This window comes from Chiloscyllium plagiosum, unplaced genomic scaffold (assembly GCF_037043375.1).
Source record: "Chiloscyllium plagiosum isolate Xiang-an unplaced genomic scaffold, Cpla_swu_hap1 HiC_scaffold_17, whole genome shotgun sequence".
Lineage (NCBI taxonomy): Eukaryota > Metazoa > Chordata > Chondrichthyes > Orectolobiformes > Hemiscylliidae > Chiloscyllium > Chiloscyllium plagiosum.
The window spans coordinates 61410153-61425135 of record NW_028270155.1 but is presented as its reverse complement, the minus strand read 5'-3'; the positions used below and the strand labels follow the sequence as shown (position 1 = coordinate 61425135).

The window sequence follows — 14983 nt, the reverse complement described above, 5'->3', positions numbered from 1 at the left end:
CTCAACGGACAGCAGCTGTCTGGACTGACAGGGTAAGGGACAACAGCAAGGAGACTGGTGGAGTGGCCACAGTGAGAGCACAAATGCTGTTACCCTGAGAGAGGGCATCTGGTTGATGCCCCATGGTGCCTCTGCCAGTCCCCCAGGCAGCATCCCCAGATCCCTAGTGATCTGTTGGAGGACGAGCTGCTGGCTTGCTCCAAGACCCTGCAAACCCCTTTGCCCACTGGGATCCACAGTCATGTTCACAGCGGGTCTGAGCCTGCATGGGACAAAGCACGACCTCAGTCTGAACTCACACTGCAGCATTGAGGGGTTTCTTGGCTTCTGTCTGTGCTTCAGAGGCTGAGACAGTGAGCACAGATACTGGATCACTGCCCTGTCAGCTGCTGCAGTCAAGGAGCTGGCTCCCACTGCCACAGGGGAAATGATGGGATCCAAGCTCTGTGCAGTGCCCTCTGTCACATTGGGACTGAGCTTCTCCATGCCCTTTGATAGGCTGTCTGACATGGCCTGCTAATGTACCAAGCATCTCAGTGTGCATTCCCATCAACCTCCTTCTGTAGGCCTCCCATTAATGTCCCCATCTGTGTTCCCTGCAGCAGAACGTGCCCTCCATGGAGTTGGCACACTAGGTACCCATTTCCCCTGGCAGCTCACCTGTGAGATCACGTTACAATGCCCCCTCACCAGTGACCTGGGTTTGAGCTTCCGCCTCCTCATGGCTGTGAGGAGGTCCCCAGCCGGCAGTTCCTGGGAATCTGAAAGCAGCCAATCAGAACGGGAGGGTTGGGATGTTGGAGGAAGAGGCAGAGGAAAGCACCAGATCCATGGTCCCACAGTCTGCAGCTTTCATTTGATTCCCCATCTCAGGGTGAGAGTGAGGAGGGGATTGAGAGTAGCAGGGGCAGTTACTCACCGTCATCTTAATGTCCCCCATGAAGCCATGGGCTCTGTTCCAGCTGTCCCCATGATTCTCAGCATATTCCCAGTGGTCCCTCTGTGAATGAAATGGTCCTGTCCCCACTGATTCTGTCGGCCCTGTAGCTATTATGGAGAACCTTCTCCTGTAAAATGTGATTGAGTCTGTTGCAGTGTGTCGGGGTGATGACCCATAGCTGAATATCTGGATGGGAGTAGTAGCAGCAAGAGTTGGTGTTGGTCTGTGTGTGTGTATACGTTTAGCATGGGCACTGAGTGTTGCTGAGTGCTACCAGTGAGTGAGAAGGGTTTGGTGCATTGAGTGGTTAAGAATATGTGGTACACTTGGTAGGATGACCCAATGGATGGTGCATGCACTCACCTTTCCCCCACACGTGAGACCATACACTATTTAGTGGCAGGGCCAGGCATTGAGGTGCCATCTCCCTTGCAATCTGTCCTGACTCCATTTGGAAGCTCTTACATGAGGGCCTTCAGTCTGCCCACAGCTACAAGGTGCCTCCTCCCTAAATCCATTAAAAAATGGAGCTCTCTCCTTTGCCTGATGTCTCAGTTTCCCTGACCTTCCTATTCCAACATGGAATTTTTGCTCCCAACACGGGCAATATACTTCCAAAACTCAAAATAACTGCTGTAATCTATCTGCCCAGGCACAGCTCCCTCTGCAATACAATTGTTACTCTGGGTGTAACTTCATTGGCCTTCAAAGATTTGATAATTTCATTGATTAAATTTTGGGAATGAAATAGATCTGTCAGTCTGAGAGAATCACCTAAAGCACAATGTATCTTTCCCCATTCGGTCCTGCATCACTTGCAGTAAGATAAAGCAGCCCATTCTTCTGTTGTCAGAGTGAACTGAAGGCTGTTGCTGACAAGGTGGCAAACTGCTTCCTCTTTACTCCTGAGTTTTTCTGCCACACAGTGAGGTTTGGGTTTGAGACAGACTGGTTGTGGAGAACACAAGTGAAAGCCTATCGTAGCCTATTCTTCACATTAACACTGGTCATGAGGCTGTATACAAAATATTCAGATACATGGTGACCTTACACCAAAATTTGACTTATAGTTAAAACAGGAAATGATTAATCTGTTTCCTTCCAGTGTTGATGCCCATGTCTTCCAGAGAGTCACACCTTCGTGTTTTTCCCAGTGTATTTATACCCAGAGATGTGCAGCTCTGTGACACCTCAGCAAGCTTGCTCCAGGGTCCTATTACCCTTACACAACACTGGGTTATGCAGAAAGCACAATGATTGGAGATTTGCTGCAAAGGTCATTTGGACCCCCTCATTTCAGATACTTCTGCCCATTTTCAGGGATGATGTGGAGGTGCCAGTGTTGGACTGGAGTACACAAAGTTAAAAATCACATAACACCAGGGTATAGTCCAACAGGTTTATTTGGAAGTACAAGCTTTCAGAGTACTACCCCTGACGAAGGTTCAGCGCTCCGAAAGCCTGTACTTTCAAATAAACCTGTTGCACTATAACCTGCCAGTTTCAGAGAAGTCTCCCAATTAGTTGCTGTGCCATTGCTCCTAAACAGTCATTCCAAAATCACCTTTTGTCAGATTTTAGCTCAATCGTGTCACTTCCCTTTCAGAGCAACAGCCAACCTTTGAACCCTGGATCATGTGATGTTCTCCTATTGGTTGAACCAGGTGAATAGCCCCAATCAGGGAGTGCATATTCTCTGAGAGCCAGCTGCCTGACCTTGTTCCAATCCCTGCACGTTCCTCAATGGGGATTGGGGGATGATTTGACAGAGAGGCAGAAGATAGTGAGAAGATTGGAGAATGTGGACAGTGTGAAGCTACTGCCATTTCCTGATTGTACAAGTGTCAGGGAACAGGGATTTAAGGGTTTTATAAACGTTGCAGTGGGAGTGTGAGGAAGAATGTTTTTATACTGTGTGTTTGTGACGTGGGATTCATTACCTTCGAGATTATTGGGGGTGGAAAGGATCAGTAATTTCAAAAGGAAATTTGATGGGCACATGAGAGCAATAAATTTGTATCCGAGAGAGTAATTCAAGGGAAATGGGAGTGAGCCGACAAGACTAGACTCTCACAGCTCCCTTTGCACTCCTCAGTTTTCACAACTCTCCCCCTTGTCCCTCCAATGCTGTCACAGTTCCCTCTTCCCACCCACACTCTCACAGCTCTGGGAACAGTGATTTTTGTCTAAAGTTTGGGAGTCACTGATCCACACACTTTCCCTGTTCCCGATGCTCCAGCTGTTCTCTCCTCCTGGGCACCTTCCGGAAAGGATCCTCAGGGACAAGGGGTGGCCATTGCAGACACGGACACGTGGCCAACCCTCCCATTATAGCAGGGGAAAGGTACACGGCCTGTCAGTGTGACCCAGCAATGCATGAGCAGGCCCTTGGCCTCTTAAACATGTGATCCCATTGGCTGGTCTGCACTATGTCCCAGAAAGGGCCTCCCATACTGACCCTGTGCTCTGTGCAACCTCACACTGCAGAGGGGGGAGGCTTTTCATCAGGACCACATCATCAATTGTCACTCCTCATCTGACCAGGAGGATGTAGAGGGGGTAAGGGGGTCTAGGGCCCAGACTCTCCCCACACAGTGACCCAGCTGAGGTAATGACCAAACACTGCCTTCCCTGATGTCCTTGGGAGCTGTCCATTCACCGCCTGAGGCCTGAAGGACCCTGACATGCTGTGGGACTGCCTCACAGCTACTGGAGCTCAGTGTGTCCCCATGGCTACTGGAGGTGCTGAGGTCACTGGCAGAGGGGCTGAGGAGGCTCTGTGTGTACTCAGAGCACACTGAGAGAAGGCCCCGAGACAGAACGAGCCTCTTCTCCTCCACTGCAAGGACACCTGCCCCATTGTGTGATGGGGAGATGGAAGAGCCCCTGGGAGAGACTCTCCAGCTATGTTGTTCCTCTCTCACCTGGACACCCTGTGGGTGTGTATCCATCAAGTGACCTGCTGGATGTGGCTCTCCATGAGGGGCACGCACCCATCATACAGGAAGCAAGACACACCCACGGCTGGGACAGGATAGCACCGATGGCCTGAATGGACTCCTCCATTGTCCACCCATGGGGGTGTCAGCCTCTAGCAGCTCCCTCACCTCTTGCTGTGACTGCAGCAGGTTCCATGTTACTGATTGCAGAGGCCCCTCATCAGCCTGGGGCTCAGCATGGGCCTGGCCTCTACCAGACCTCTGTCTGTCAGTGGCTTCAGTCATCACAGCCTCCATCAGCTGCTCAGGAGAGGCAGTGATGTACTCACCAGCTTGTGACATTGTATCAGATAGTGAGCAGATAGCCACTGCCCAGAGAGGGTCTGTGTTGGTGGGGGGGGGGGGGGGTGTTGGGGAATGATGTGATGCTGCATCCTCTGAAGGACCCTCCTTCTCCGACTGGAATCCAGCTCCCTGGTCTCAGCAGCTGACTGTCCTTCTGGAGCACGGAGTCCTGTCTGAGAAAACACAGTCAGGGGGTAAGGGCTTCAGATCCCCTCCTCCCAGCCCTGCCCTGCCTGTTGTGAATCTCTGTGTGCCCAGTGGTGACACAGGAGCTCAATGCCCCCTCACTCTCTTTGCTGTTCCACCTCACGGGGGGAATGGACTGGAAATCAAACCCTGCTATTCCCAGAGTCATGACAAAAGTTAATGATTTTTACATCATATTCAAAACTCCCTCATTTACTTGTCTTTTTAGACCCAGATTAACAGAAAACATGGACCAGGTTTTCATACTAAACTATTTCCTTCAATTTATTCCTGGTACATAGGTGTCACTGGCGAGGTCAGCATTTCTTGCCCGTTGGTAATTCCCTTTGAGAAGGTGATGGTGAGCTGCCTTCCTGACCCACTGCTGTCCAACTCAGACTTTATCGCGATTGACACAACTGAGTGGCTTGCTCGGCCATTTCAGAGGGCAGTTGGAAATCAACCAAGTGATCCTGATGAACAAGATCGCTCTGCTCACAGGATGAAAAGTTCTTTTGAGATGGTGCCAGGCCCTATCTTTCAGTGAGGGGACACTGAGATTGGCACCTCATTACCCACTCCCACTTACCCATTCAGCATGTCCCTCACACCCTGGGTCCTATCACCATTGGGCCTTTTCCTTGTGTGGGAACAGCACCCGCTCCTAGTGCCAACACCAAGATGGGCCCCATCATTAAAACCAGAGGGTTCAGGGAGGCTCCAAGTCCATAAACTGCATTTTCTGTCTGATTCCCATTCAAACTTCCTGAAAGATTGATGAACTGTGGAATGCTGGGGTAATCCAACAGGTTTATTTGGAAGCTCTAACGTTCAGAGGCGCTGCTCCTTCATCAGGTGGTTGTGGAGTATAAGATTGTAAGACACAAGATTAAGAGCAACATTTTGTGATCTGTCTTATGATCCTACAGCACAACCACCTGATGAAGGAGCAGCGCTCCGAAAGTTAGTGCTTCCAAATAAACCTGTTGGACTGTAACTAGGTGTTGTGGGATTTTTAACTTTGTCCACCACAGTCCAACACCGGCTCCTCCAAATCATATCCCTCATTCAGAGTGAAGGTCGAAGTGACAGATCGTCAACTCCCTTAAAACCCACTCTCTGCCTCGTTCAACCTGTCACCATGGAATTATTAAACAACAAGGTGACATTGTCACTGGCTTGTTCAGTAAAAGACACTGGAAACTATTACAAACAATCTTATTATCATTGTGCAGGTGGGCCCTGATGGTCGGATGGAGGTCACTGCTGTTCAGATTTCTTTGCCATTTGCGTCACCTATATTCGGGAACCCGAGGGCCGTTGTCACTCAGTTGAAGAACGAACCCTCCGTCCAGGTAATGGAAGGAACCCACTCCCTCTGAATCTGTATTGATATGGATTCCAGACTGTCAGTGTTTCTGTTTGTTATTCCCTTTGTGGATGAATCTGGGGATTATTCTCTCTTATCTGGAACCTGCTGTGTCTCCAGTATTTCTGACATGGCTCCTCCTCACTTCAGCTAAAGGCAGGCTTTAATTCCTGGGCTTCAGGTGAACAAGATCTTACATTTACAATCATCATGATATCATCTGAGTATATCTGCATTTTCCCACCCCATCTCCTTCTGTATACCGCGAGAATAAATCTGTTTATTCACCAATCATCGAACTACAGGAGATTAAGGTGACACAGTAACTCAGTGACTAGCTACCTCACAGCACCAGGGACCCGGGTTCGATTCCAACTTCAGGCGACTGTCTGTGTGGAGTTTGCACATTCTCCCCGTGTCTGTGTGGGTTTCCTCCGGGTGCTCCAGTTTCCTCCCACAGCTCAAAGATGTGCAGGTTCGGTGAACTGGCCAAGCTAAATTCCCCACAGTGTTCACGTGTATCTAGGTGAGGTGCAGTAGTCGGGGAAAATGTAGAGTAATAGAGTAGGGGATTGGGTCTGGGTGGGATCCTCTTCGGAGGATCGGTGTGGACTGGTTAGTAAATGGTCTGTTTCCACACTGGAGGGATTCTATGATATTATTGATCCAGACCTGTGGACAGCAGTATGTCCACAATCGGGATGTTATTCAGTGTAAATGGCTGGGACAGGGGCCTCGATATTAATGGGGAAATGGGGAGGGTGCAGAGAGCCCAGCAGGGGGTGAAGGACCTGACCAAGTAGACAAACAGGAGGCTTGAAGAGCACAGCAAGCCCGGCAGCATCAGGAGGTGGAGAAGTCAATGCTTCGGGTCTAACCCTTCATCAGGACTGGATGTGGGGATGGGGGCCGGGTGGGGAGCTGCAGATAAAGAGAGGGGAGGGGAGAGATGTGGAGGATAGGAGAACACTGGTAGTGGGTACGACCTGGTTGGTCAATGGGAGGGATGGATCCGGTTGGGAGCTGGAAGGAAGGGTCAGTGGGTGGAATGGAAGGGAGGGGGTGGGGCTGGAAAGGGAGCAGGGGGATCGGTCGGAAGGTTATTGGAGATTCAGGAACTCAATGTTGAGTCCTTTGGGTTGTAGGATGGTTGCCCAGGTCGATCTGACAAGGCTGGGGAGGTGGAGCTCCTCATGATCTTCCCTGGAGGGAGACATTTCCATCATTCTGTCCAGCCTCCCGAGTGACAGTCGGCCAGACTGACTGCCTGGTTTACGGCAAGAGCAGAAATGTTGGGGAGATCTCATGAAACCTGTATGAGCAGGAAATGGAATGAAATGAGAAAGTGCTGGAGAAACTCAGCAGGTCTGGCAGCATCTGTGGAGAGAGAAACAGAGTTAATGTTATCCGTCCAATCTGGCTTTTCTGATGAACTGAGGAGATGTGCTGGGAGTGTGGCTGAATTAGGCTGGGTGTGAATTGTTGTATTTCCCAATGACAGGTTGTGGTGTCGAGATAAAGCCGTGTGTTTACAGTTTGTCAGGTATTACACCAGACTGTGGGGCTTCCTACTTGGTTTACATTTGGATCCCATGAATATTCATGAACATAAAAACCCAGTCCCTCCTTGAAGCCCCAGTCAGCAGTGTGAGAGAATCTGGTGAGCCCGGTTCACGTTTGTTTTCCAGTGATGTACAGAGGCAGGTTTCTGCAGTTTGGTCTGAGGGCAGCACTTTCTCTTGGTTACGGCACAAGGGAGAGGGACAGAAAGCTGGCAGCTGGCATGGAGCATTGGGAATGGCCAGGTTGTGGCAGTGAGGGGAGCTGGGGGAATGGGGTCAAGGGGGTGGAGGGATACACAAGGAATTCAGGGGAGGGCAGAGGTGGGATAGGGAGTGGCGATAGACTGGGAACAGTCAGACAGGGTAAGGAAATGAGGGGCCTTGAAGGGGGTGTCAGTCCTGTCCACATTTGGCTCCACCTCAGGCTGTTAGCTGATAAAGTCGTTCCCGGACGATGAGTTTATCTGTTCCCACTGAGGCACATCCCACAAGGAGCTGGTGATGGTCTGTTCCTCACCTGAACCACGGTGAGAGCAACATGCAGAGGCAGTGAGACTCTGGGTGGACAGGGTGGATCTGACAGGGAGTACCCTCTCTCCTCCAGCTGGGATCAGAACAAGATCAACTCCAGTGAAACCAAATGGGAACCTTCTGGATATACAGAACGCCCAAGGCCCAGGTAACTTTAATTGTGTCCCAATCCCAGCTGATGGTGATACTGGACACATCAGATCTCAGAGTGAAACCTGACCTGATAAACCACAGTAATATGGAACAAAGAACGGTGGGTGCTGGAAATCAGAAACACAACACAAAGTGCTGGAGAAACTCAGCAATTCTGAAGAAGGATCACTGGACTGGAAACATTAACTCTGTTTTTCTCTCTGTACGTGTTGCCAGATCTACTGAGTTTCTCCAGCACTTGCCTGTTTTCTTTCAGATTCCCAGTATCCACAGATCTGTGTTTTATATTGGGCTGAGGCGGGTGTTGGGTACATTCCCTACGGCTGTGTCCCCACAGACATGGCCCGTGGTTGAACTCCAGACAAAGTGGAAGATGTTTTGAGTGACCTCCACTGTCCAGGAGTGGAGTATGGGCCAAAGTGACAGCACATTGAGAAATGAAGAAGCATCTCCCAGCTGGTGACCAGCTCCTTAACTCCAATGGAGAGGGAATGTCACTTCCCCATCCCAGTTTCAGTCACATCACAGTGACCCACACCTTCCAGGTTCTAGCACACGCCTCGGCTCCTCTGAATCACATTCCCAGCACCTTCAGGTAGTCTGCTCGGACAGGGCAAAGGGCAAAGGATTGATTGGCCCAGTTCTGAAAAGGAACAGGAGCTCATTCTTGCTGCAGTTGATCTTGTGTCCTGAAGCCAGTTTGAACTGGTCAGATTGATTCTCATCAATCTGATCACTGACGGTGGATCTGTGCAGAAAGCAGTGATGTTTTCCATGTGCAGGGATGATTTGAACTCAGTGCTTGCAGTACCTGGCATTTTCCCTTTTCCTACACCTGCCTCCTTCCTATTGTACTCAGTAAATGGTTCAATACAGCGCATAAACAGGGCGGGAGAGAGGACAGTCCTGCCTGCCTCCATCTCTGATCGGAAAGCTTTCCCATTCCCACCCATTATTTAAACTGTCCCACTGATGTTTGTGTAGAACAGATGGATCCAATTGTGGAGTCCCTGCATTAACCCCATTTGAAGAGCAAGTTGATTAAGTAGGTGTTGGATATTCTTCCAAAGGCCTTCTCCTGGTCCAAGCTGACAAGGCACGTCTCCGAACCCCTCTGGCCTCACTGAGGTATTTGTCCAGACTCTCTCCCTCATACTGCTGTCTGAGACCTCCATGAGAGGGAACAGCAAAGACTGTGAGGTCTTTCTGCCTGTGGGCTTCCCATCCTAAACTCCGGTGCAGTAGGACTTGCCATCCAGCCACAGCAACAATGAAGGTGAAGCCACTGCCTAGAATGACCAGCCAGGAATTCACCAGCAGCAGTGGGAGCTGCTGGACACCAGCAGGTCACTGGCTGGTTTGAGTTGGGTGACATGTTGCTTCACCACAGTCAAGTATCTTTTTACAAGATTACATCTCTTCTATGAAGGTGACTGTCCACAACCTCCATAACTTTATGGGAAGGATAACCTGTTTCCCTAGAGTGGAACACCAAGGCCTGAGAATTGGACATTATTTCCTTCTGACCAGATCGATGGCCCATGGAACCATTGCTGTGACCACTGCCTGTATGCACTGAGCTGCAGTATTCCACATTCCTGTCAATACAGCAAACAGCACTGACCTTGAAGGACGCAAGGTCAAATGACTTTGCTCAGTGAATATCTGCTGGACACAAAATGGAGGCAATCTTGATATATCATAAAACCCTGTTGGTTCCCAGTGTGATGAAGGTTCAGGAAATGTTATTAATATCATTTGGGAACCTGTGTTCTCAGGCAGGAGATGCATGGATAGCTTTCAGGTTGATTTGTATTTCTAAAGTGTGTGTTAAAAATGGAGGAACACAGTTTTAGTTTCACTTTTGATTTTTGTGATTGGTATTGGAATGTTGGACAGTTTGTTCACCATCACTTTACTGCGGGTTTCCAGACTGGAATAGACCTTGAGGTGAACAAGGTAAAAACAATGACTGCAGATGCTGGAAAACAGATTCTGGATCAGTGGTGCTGGAAGAGCACAGCAATTCAGGCAGCATCCGAGGACAGGCAAAATCGACGTTTCGGGCAAAAGCCCTTTCCTGATGAAGGGCTTTTGCCCGAAACGTCGATTTTGCCTGTCCTCGGATGCTGCCTGAATTGCTGTGCTCTTCCAGCACCACTGATCCAGGACTTGAGGTGAACAGTTGAGTGCATTAGAAATAAAGTTATTGAAAGAGAAACAGCTGTTGTCTACTGACTGGGCTAAAGTAACACAGAAAGGCAGAATTGTACAGAAAATCAAAGGATACTTGTAGGTTCAGTCACATCGAAGAGCTACTGTCTGCTGAGCTGTCTCCAAAATCTCCTGGAGGTCAGTAAGGTGAAAACAGCACAGACCAATTATACCTGTGTGAGCTGAATGGGGAACTTTAATGTGGAAACACGGTGATCCTCCTGTTAATGTCCCTGTCCAAATATCTATTAAAAGTTGTAACTGTACCTGCATCTGCCACTTCCTCTAACAGTTCATGCCACATATGAACCAGCCTCTGTGTGAGAACATTTCCCCTCAGTTTCCTTTTAAATCTTTCTCCACTCAGTTTAAAATTATGCGCTCTAGTTTAGAACTCCCTAACTCTTTGGGAAAAGAGTTTGTCACTTACCTTATCCATGCCCCTCATGATTTTATAAACATCCATAATTAATTGGGGGGTGGGGAAATTACATTGCTATTAGACAGGAGCTGTGGAGTGTAAATTGGGAACATTGTTCTGCGGGAACTGTACAACAGAAACTGGCAAAGGAATGGTCAGGTCCCACTGAAACTGGCAAAGGAATGGTCAGGTTAAGGAGCCTTGGATGGCAAGAGAAGAGGAGCTTCTTGTCAAGAGGAAGAAGGAAGCTTACTGAAGGTTTTGGAAGCAAGGACCTGGCACAGCTTTAGAGGATTACAGTATAGCTAGGAAAGAACTCAAGAAATGGACTGAGGAGAGCTAGGAGGGGGCATGAAAAAGCCTTGGGGGAAAGGATTTGGGACAACCAAGAGGCAGTCTACACTTACGTGAGGAATAAGAGAATGATCAGCGAGAGGGTAGGGCTGATCAGGGATAGTGGAGGGAACTTGTTCAAGAGAGGGGGACCTCGTTGATAATGAGAACATTGTGGACCAGGTTAATAAGCTTGAACAGATTGACATTAAGGAAATGGATGTGCTGGAAATTCTGGGAAGCATCAAGTTAGATAAGTCCCCAGGGCCAGACCAGATATATCTGAGGTTACTACAGGAAGTGAGGAATGAGATTACTACACCTCTGGTGATGATCCTTGCATCCTCACTCTCCATGGGAGTAGTACCGGCTGATTGGAGGGAGGAGAATGCTGTTACTCTGTTCAAGAAAGGGAATAGGGAAATCCCTGGGAATTACAGACCAGTCAGTCTTACGTCTGTGGTAAGCAAGGTGCTGGAAAGGATTCTGAGAGACAGGATTTATGACCATTTGGAAAGACATTATTTGCTTAAACACAGTCAGCATGGCTTTGTGAGGGGCAGGTCATGCCTCACTGGCCTTATTGAGATCCCTGAGGATGTGATGAGACAAGTTGACGAAGGTTGAGCAGTGGATGTGCTGTAAATGGATTTCAGTAAGGCATTTGATAAGGTTCCTCAGGGAAGGCTCATTCAGAATGTTAGGAGGTATGGGAAATCGGGAATTTTGGCTGTCTGGACACAGAATTGGCTGGCTGAAAGAAGACAGCGAGTGGTCGTGGATGGAAAGTATTCCTCCTGGAGCTCGGTGACCAGTGGTGTCCCACAAGGATCTGCTCTTGGGCGTCTGCCCTTTGTAGTTTTTATAAGTGACTTGGATGAAGAAGTGGAAGGATGGGTTAGTAAGTTTGCCAGTGACACAAAGGTCGGTGATGTCGTGGATCGTGGCGAGGGCTGTTACAGACTACAACGAGACACTGACAGGATGCAGAGCTGGGCTGAGAAGTGGCAGATGGAGTTAAACCTGGTTAAATAAGAAGTGATTCATTTAGGAAGGTCAAATTTGGATGTTGAATACAGGGTTAAAGCCAAAACAAATGCTATACTGGATGCTGGGATCCAAGGTAGACAGGAGGAGGCTGGAAGTAGAACACAGCAAGGCAGGCAGCATCAGGAGGTGGAGAAGCTGATGTTTTGGGTGTAACCCTTCAGGACTGGGGCTGGGTGTGGGGGGGGAGCTGCAGATAAAACGGGTGGTGGGTGTAAGGTTGTAAAGTAGGGTTAGGTGAAGACAGGTAGAGGGACGACCTGGTTGGTCAATGGGAGGAATGAATCCAATTGGTGGCAGGGAGCACTGGGAGGGAGGGGAAGGGGCTGGGAAGGGAGTTGGGGGATGGAAAGGGAGGTTATTTGAAATTGGAGAACCCAATATTGAGCCATCTGGGCTGTAGACTGCCCAGGTGGAAGATGGGGTGTTGTTCCTCCAATTTGCAGTGTGTTTCATTGAGGCAATGGAGGATGCCAAGGATGGTCATGTCAGAAAGGGAGTGGGAAGGGGAATTAAATTGGGGGATGAGTGGGAGGTCCAGTCGGTCCCTGTGGACCCAGCTGCGATGTTCGGTGAACCATTCCCTAAGACAACATCGGGAGTACCTGATGCAGTAAACGAGGTTGGAAGAGAGGCAAGTGAACCTCAGTCTCACCTGGAAGGACTGTTTGGGGCCCTGGATGGAGGCGACCGGCTGGTGTACCTGCAGGCTCTGCATCTTTTCCGGTGACCGGGGAAGGTACTTGGTCGCTTGAGGGGGTTGGTGGGGAGAGTGGCGCAAACCAAGGATTGTCAAAGGGAATGGTCCTTGTGAAAGGCAGAGAGGGGTGGGGACTGGAAGATTTTCTTGGTGGTGGGGTCTAATTGGAGTTGGCGGAAGGGTTTAAGGATGATGCGTTAGATGCGGTGAGTATTGGGGTGGTAGGTGAGGTCAAGGGGGACCCAGCCTTTATTGCGTTGGGAGGGGCGGGGGTTTGGAGCAGGGAACGGGAAATGAAGGTGGTGTGGTGGAGAGCTGTCTGGATGACAGAGGGAGGAAAATCATGCTGCTCGAAATAGGTGGACATCTGGGATACTCACGAGTGGAATGTTTCCTCATCCGAGTAGATGCGGCAGAGGTGGAGGAATTGGGTGAATGGGATGGAGTTCTTGCAGGATACTGTGTGGGAGGAGGTGTGGCCCAGGGAGTTATGGGAATCTGTGGGTTTGTAGTAAACATCTGTCTGGTGACTCGCCGGAGATGGAAACGGTGAGGTCAAGAAATGGGAGGGAGGTGTCCGAGATGGACCAAGTGAATTTGAGAGCAGGATGGAAGTTGTGGGTGAAGTCGATGAACTGCTCCAGTTCAGTCTGGGTGCAGGAAGCTGCACCGATGCGGTCATTGATATAACGGCAGAAGAGTTGGGTACATTGCCTGTGTAGGTTCTGAAGAGGGACTGTTCGAAATAGCCAACAAAGAGGCAGGCATAGCTGGGGCCCATGTGGGTACCCATGGCCACCCCCTGGATTTGGAGGAAATGGGAGGAGTTAAAGGAAAAGTTATTGAGGGTGAGGATCAGTTTGGCGAGGTGGAGGAGGGTATTGGTGGAGGGGGACTGGATGGGTCTGTTGGAGAGGAAGAAGCAAAGGGCCTGGAGGCCATCTTTGTGAGATATTAACATGTATAAGGACTGCACATCGATAGTGAAGAGATAGCACTGGGGGTCAGGGAACTGGAAGTTGCTGAAGAGATGGAGAGCGTGGTTGGTGTCGCGGATGGAGGTGGGAAGTGCCTGAACTGAGGGGCAGAGGATGGAGTCGAGGTTAGACGAGATGAGTTCATTGGGGAAGGAGCATGCTGAGACGATGGGTCGGTCAGGGTAGTTGGGCTTGTGGACCTTGGAGAGCAGGTCGAACCGGGCAGCGTGGGGCTGGGGGACTATGAATTTGGAGGCAGTGGAGGGGAGATCACCGGATGCAATGAGGACACAGACAGTGCGGGTCATATTGGCTTTTGGCTAAAAGACAGGATTGTGGGCAGAGTGGAGGAACAGTGGGATGTTGGGGCCCATGGACATACGTCCCTCAAAGTTGCTGCCAACTTGATCGGGTTGTTAAGAAGGTGGATGGTGTTTTGGTTTTCATTAACAGGGGGATTGTGTTTAAGAGCGAGGAGGTTTTGCTGCAGCTCTTTTGGACCCTGGTTCGACCACACTTGGAATGTTGTGTTCGGTTCTGGTCACCTCATTCGAGGAAGGATGTAGATGCTTCAGAGAGTGTGCAGAGGAGATTTACCAAGATTGGAGGGCTGCCTGGATTGGAGGGCTTGTATTATGAAGAGAGGTTGAGTGAGCTTGGACTTTTCACACTGGAGAGAGGAAGAGAGAGAGGTGACTTGATCGAGGTGTACAAGGGACTGGGAGTCATAGAGTAGTTAGCCAGAGACTTTTCCCCAGGGCAGTAATGGCTGTCACAAGGGATCATAATTTTAAGGTGATAGGAGGAAGGTATTGGGGTGATGTCAGAGGCAGTTTCTTTACCCAGAGAGTGGTGGGTGCGTGGAATGCACTGCCAGTGGTGGTCGTAGAGTCAGAGACATTAGAGATATTTAAGCGACTGCTGGACAAGCACATGGATGGCAGTAAACTGAGGGGTGTGTAGGTTAGATTGATCTCAGATTAAAGTAAATGCTCAGCACAACATCGTGGGCTGAAGGGCCTGTACTGTGCTGTACTGTTCTGTGTTCTGTGTTTGAAGGTCACTCTTTAACCTCCTATGCTCCAGTGAAAAAGCCTTGTAGCTTACCAGCCACTCCTTATAACTCAAACCCTCCATTCCTTATACCATCTTTGTGAACCTTTTCTACATCCTCTCCAATTCAACCATATCCATCCTATAGCTGGGCAACCAGAACTGTACACAGTACAGGTACACAATCCTTTATCCAAAATTCAAAACTCCAAA

The 14983-nt window shown here is 49.5% G+C and overlaps 2 protein-coding genes across 2 annotated transcripts in view; both read left to right on the top strand.

Annotated features, from left to right (window-relative positions):
• LOC122545421 (adhesion G protein-coupled receptor G2-like) overlaps window positions 1–14983 on the top strand; it is a 172387-nt gene that overhangs the window by 68063 nt on the left and 89341 nt on the right. The gene's annotated exons all lie outside the window — the stretch shown is intronic.
• Window positions 1–14983, top strand: part of LOC148147366 (uncharacterized) — a 61543-nt gene that overhangs the window by 24307 nt on the left and 22253 nt on the right. Inside the window, exon 6 of the mRNA XM_087996126.1 lies at window positions 5646–5765. Within this exon, the coding sequence (XP_087852252.1) occupies window positions 5646–5765 (120 nt within the window). The remainder of the gene's footprint in view (window positions 1–5645; window positions 5766–14983) is intronic.